General features: G+C 42.6%; 1 protein-coding gene across 1 annotated transcript in view; it reads right to left on the bottom strand.

Annotated features, from left to right (window-relative positions):
• Positions 1-2,344: 2,344 nt before the first annotated feature.
• LOC124711992 (mucin-7-like) overlaps positions 2,345-6,000 on the bottom strand; it is a 166,329-nt gene continuing 162,673 nt past the window's right edge. Inside the window, exon 6 of the mRNA XM_047242278.1 lies at positions 2,345-3,115. Within this exon, the coding sequence (XP_047098234.1) occupies positions 2,952-3,115 (164 nt within the window). The 3' untranslated portion in view covers positions 2,345-2,951. The remainder of the gene's footprint in view (positions 3,116-6,000) is intronic.

The following is a 6,000-nucleotide window of genomic DNA, read 5'->3' as shown; positions in this document are numbered from 1 at the left end:
AACATCAACAAAAGCAAAACGAGGATAATGGAATGTAGTCGAGTTAAGTCGGGTGATGCTGAGGGTATTAGATTAGGAAATGAGACACTTAAAGTAGTAAAGGAGTTTTGCTATTTGGGGAGCAAAATAACTGATGATGGACAAAGTAGAGAGGATATAAAATATAGATTGGCAATGGCAAGGAAAGCGTTTCTGAAGAAGAGAAATTTGTTAACATCGAGTATAGATTTAAGTGTCAGGAAGTTATTTCTGAAAGTATTTGTATAGAGTGTAGCCATGTATGGAAGTGAAACATGGACGGTAAATAGTTTGGACAAGAAGAGAATAGAAGCTTTTGAAATGTGGTGCTACAGAAGAATGCTGAAGATTAGATGGGTAGATCACATAACTAATGAGGAAGTATTGTATAGGATTGGGGAGAAGAGAAGTTTGTGGCACAACTTGACCAGAAGAAGGGATCGGTTGGTAGGACATGTTCTGAGGCATCAAGGGATCACCAATTTAGTATTGGAGGGCAGCGTGGAGGGTAAAAATCATAGGGGGAGACCAAGAGATGAATACACTAAGCAGATTCAGAAGGATGTAGGTTGCAGTAGGTACTGGGAGATGAAGAAGCTTGCACAGGATAGAGTAGCATGGAGAGCTGCATCAAACCAGTCTCAGGACTGAAGACCACAACAACAACATGTCATCATGAACAAATGCCTTCTTTAGACACCTATCTCTTCATAACCAATCCCTGTTGTTCCAATGTAAAACCTTCTTTGTGGATGGGGGGTGGAGGGCTATCACACCATATAATCCCAATGTGGCTGCAAAGTTTTAGTGACACACCACAGTTAAATTTAGTATGCATACTGATTAAGCTGAATTTGTGATGGATGTGTAAGCCCAGTGTTGAAGAAATAAACCTATGCTTTATTATTCATCATTTTTGTAGTTTTGAAGTTCAAAGCAGTGTTATACTCAATATTTTTAATTTCAGTATCTCTTAGCTGATTATGAGTATCATATACAACATTGCACATTGTACATTAGATTGTAAGAAGAAAATATGAAGTTGTCAGACTTTTAGTGATAAAAGATTAGCTCTGACTGGAGTTCAGTGGGGTAAGAAGTCCATCATAACTTATTTTATGGAACCATTTTAGCATTTTCTTGAAGTGATTTAGGGGAAACCCTAGACACTAAATACCTAAATTGCCTGAAAAGAAGTTTAAAACAATCTCCATGCAAATGTTGATTTATCTGGCTTGGTGTCAGATTTTATATTCGTCAAGTGTTTAGAAAATGGGGAGATCTTTCACTGAAATAGACTAATTTTATCTTAATGGTCACAGCAAAGTGAATATAAGCATTGTATAGGGATAAAAATCATATGTAGGTATATTTAGGAAGATTTTACTTGTTATTCCTACTTATTTTCTTCTAAAATTCTGAAGACATTTGTTATCTATAAATTTTGAAATTTTGTCCATATTTGCCATTTATTCATAATCATTATCATATGCAATCTGTTGTGTCATATTATTCAATTTATTTACTGCCTCCTTTACTTACAATGACTATCTATTGTAAATGGCTGAGTTTAGTTGTTAATTTGAAACTGTCTGGTGTTTTAACATATTCACACTTGAAGGTGCAGGTAAATCACCATTATGATAACATCATAATATTCAATATTTTGGTCAACAAGATGTAGGAGGAACTTCAGATATCTATCATTAATATGAACAAGTTACAGAACCATAGAATATGTGCAGCATTTATAAATGATTTATTATCTTGAACAGAAAGTGGTAATACAGATGACACATCTAACTGCAGCTGTTTTTGGTTGGTTGAAATCTATTATCTCATGCACATATACTTAAGTGTTCTGTTGACAACATAATTGAGTCATAAGTTATGAATGTCGCAGTTGACTGAACTTAACAAATGTGTGTACATTGCCAGCCAAATGCCACAAAAATTTTCTAACAGGGACTCAGACATGTACTTCCCTCTCACACGATTCTGTACCAAATGATTAACAGAAAAAACTCACCTGTGCTTTGGTTTACACAGAACATAAAACAAAAAATGATTAAGTACAAAACTAGAGATATTAAATTTTAATGTCAAGATACATCCAGAAATTTTTCCAAGGATTATGGAATTTGAAAAGAAGCTTAATGAAATAATGTAACTAGTGCACACAAACAACACCAGGACACATCATGAAAGTTCTCTATATCATCACAAGAAACATGAAGTGTTAATACAAAGAAAGTGAAACATGCTTACAATGCTTTTAAATTACTTTTTATTAAACATTTTACTAAAACATTTTCTATGATGCTAAAGTAGTTATTACAGTTTCTGGCAAAGGGCTGACATTCCTTATGTAGGATGATTACAAAATTTCCAGATAATTCAGAGTTAATGAAGAAAGAGGACTGAAAGCAGAACATTGGTTGTGTATAGAAGATTCTGTAGCGAATCCTTAGGTGTTATTCGACTGTTCGTGGCGTCTCCCTTAACAATAATCTGACTAAAAGTAATGTGACTGTTTGTGTCTGTAGTATTGTGAGGTCCCAGTACATGTCTCAAGGTTACTACTACCCCAGATACAAGGCAGTTGCTTGCCAACAAAGAGTGCATCAGCTCTGGTATGGAGAAGTGTTCTGGTGATCGGAAAAGCTTGACACTATTTCTGGCATACTCTGGGATTATTTCTGCCAAAGAATACTACAGAAGTTGTTTCTCATTCTTCTCAAACTGAGCCATGCTCTGTCTCTAACAATCTCATTGCCTGTGGGATGTCATGTTGGTAAACAGAAAAGCAAAGAAGAGGAAAAAGGAGGAGGTAAGAGAGAACAGTTGCCTACTGACAACTCTTTGTACCTCGTATCTCCACTACTCCTGAAGGAGTTACAAAGTGTGCAATGCAGTTACGAGAGTTATCAGGGCTAGAGAGCAGAAGCAGCACTCCGCAGTGGGGGTGGTGGTTGCGTTGAGTCTTCACTGGTTTCCACCACAGCTGCAGCAGTGGAAGGCGGTGCAGACCGTTCTGGGTCGTCGTTGCTGGTACTGTCATCTGTTGGGCTGGCAGGCGGCACTCGAGGTGGCACAGCTGCAAAAGAAACATTCTTCACTCCATGATCAATGAGGTTTCAACCAGTGTTATGGTGGGCAAATGTCGCAACATTCATCACAGTTTACAACAGAAGTGTCAATAAGTAGGGAAACAAAACAAATATTGGTCTAGTGCAAGGACAGGGTTTCTCTAGATGATTTATTCACTTTCGAAAATCAATATGTATGGAAGTAGAAATACAAAATGGACTCGCACACTTAAGGCTCTGCACAAAATTAATTAAATACATATACTTATATATATATATATATATATATATATATATATATATATATATATATATATATATATATATGTATATATATATACACTCCTGGAAATTGAAATAAGAACACCGTGAATTCATTGTCCCAGGAAGGGGAAACTTTACTGATACATTCCTGGGGTCAGATACATCACATGATCACACTGACAGAACCACAGGCACATAGACACAGGCAACAGAGCATGCACAATGTCGGCACTAGTACAGTGTATATCCACCTTTCGCAGCAATGCAGGCTGCTATTCTCCCATGGAGACGATCGTAGAGATGCTGGATGTAGTCCTGTGGAATGGCTTGCCATGCCATTTCCACCTGGCGCCTCAGTTGGACCAGCGTTCGTGCTGGACGTGCAGACCGCGTGAGACGACGCTTCATCCAGTCCCAAACATGCTCAATGGGGGACAGATCCGGAGATCTTGCTGGCCAGGGTAGTTGACTTACACCTTCTAGAGCACGTTGGGTGGCACGGGATACATGCGGACGTGCATTGTCCTGTTGGAACAGCAAGTTCCCTTGCCGGTCTAGGAATGGCAGAACGATGGGTTCGATGACGGTTTGGATGTACCGTGCACTATTCAGTGTCCCCTCGACGATCACCAGTGGTGTACGGCCAGTGTAGGAGATCGCTCCCCACACCATGATGCCGGGTGTTGGCCCTGTGTGCCTCGGTCGTATGCAGTCCTGATTGTGGCGCTCACCTGCACGGCGCCAAACACGCATACGACTATCATTGGCACCAAGGCAGAAGTGACTCTCATCGCTGAAGACGACACGTCTCCATTCGACCCTCCATTCACGCCTGTCGCGACACCACTGGAGGCGGGCTGCACGATGTTGGGGCGTGAGCGGAAGACGGCCTAACGGTGTGCGGGACCATAGCCCAGCTTCATGGAGACGGTTGCGAATGGTCCTCGCCGATACCCCAAGAGCAACAGTGTCCCTAATTTGCTGGGAAGTGGCGGTGCGGTCCCCTACGGCACTGTGTAGGATCCTACGGTCTTGGCGTGCATCCGTGCGTCGCTGCGGTCCGGTCCCAGGTCGACGGGCACGTGCACCTTCCGCCGACCACTGGCGACAACATCGATGTACTGTGGAGACCTCACGCCCCACGTGTTGAGCAATTCGGCGGTACGTCCACCCGGCCTCCCGCATGCCCACTATACGCCCTCGCTCAAAGTCCGTCAACTGCACATACGGTTCCCGTCCACGCTGTCACGGCATGCTACCAGTGTTAAAGACTGCGATGGAGCTCCGTATGCCACGGCAAACTGGCTGACACTGACGGCGGCGGTGCACAAATGCTGCGCAGCTAGCGCCATTCGACGGCCAACAACGCGGTTCCTGGTGTGTCCGCTGTGCCGTGCGTGTGATCATTGCTTGTACAGCCCTCTCGCAGTGTCCGGAGCAAGTATGGTGGGTCTGACACACCGGTGTCAATGTGTTCTTTTTTCCATTTCCAGGAGTGTATATATATATACAGGGTATTTCTAGATGATTTATCCACTTTCGAAAATTCGTATGTATCCAAGTACGAGGGTTGCCCAGTAAATAATGCCCCATATTTTTTTTTCTCCAGAAGTATTTATTCCACAACAATCAAATTTACATATGTGAAAGACTGATGTTTTGTCTACTTGCTTTATTTTTCCACATAATCTCCTTCAAGTTCGACGGCCTTTTTCCAGCGAGACACAAGAGCGTGTATTCCCTGCTGGTAAAAATCTGTACTCTGCCTACGGAGCCAGGTTGTCACTTCGTGAATCACTTCTTCATCATCGGCAAAACGTCTTCCACGAATGAAATTCTTCATTGGCCCAAACAAGTGAAAGTCTGAAGGAGCCAAATCGGGGCTGTAGGGTGGATGGGGTAACACTATCCAACCCACTTTCGCGATGTGTTCACAAGTCCTCAAACTTGTGTGAGGACGAGCGTTATCATGCTGAATCAAAACATCCTGTGGGTTAACATGACGCCCAAGGCGCCGGAAGCGCTGCTTAAGTTTGTCTAATGTTTTGACATAAGCCTCTGTCGAGTCGTAATGCGTCGATCCCGTCGAATGAAAACATCAGCCCGCTGCAACATGTCAGGCGTGACAGCCGTGGGAGGCCTTCCCGACCGCGGCAAATCTCGGAGCTCCGCAGCACCGCCCTCTGATGCTTTCACCCTCTGTGCCCAGCGACCAACAGTACTCCTATCGACTGCAGATGTTCCGTAGACTTTGCACAAGCGTTTATGAATATTGTCCACGGTTTCTTCCTCTGCTACGAGAAATTCAATCACTGCACGTTGTTTATGACGGATGTCACCTGCAGACGCCATTTTAGAACATTCCTACACCACCGCTCTCTGTCGGAGGAAATTGAAACTTTGCGTACACACGCGGGAAACTTCAAATAACTCGCACCTAAAGTGTCACATTTCTAATATTTTTTATTTCGGAGAAAAAAAATATGGGGCATTATTTACTGGGCAACCCTCGTACAAATACAAAATGATCAAGCCTTATATAAATGAAAAGAGGAAGTTTCAAAGTTTTTGGCAGGTGGCGCGGACAGGCAGTGATGGTGATAAGGCGACTGTGGAGCACAAGGATTTC

This window comes from Schistocerca piceifrons, chromosome 8, assembly GCF_021461385.2.
Source record: "Schistocerca piceifrons isolate TAMUIC-IGC-003096 chromosome 8, iqSchPice1.1, whole genome shotgun sequence".
In the NCBI taxonomy this organism is placed as follows: Eukaryota; Metazoa; Arthropoda; class Insecta; order Orthoptera; family Acrididae; genus Schistocerca; species Schistocerca piceifrons.
Note: the sequence above shows the minus strand (reverse complement) of the source record. Positions and strands in the feature narration are given on the sequence as shown.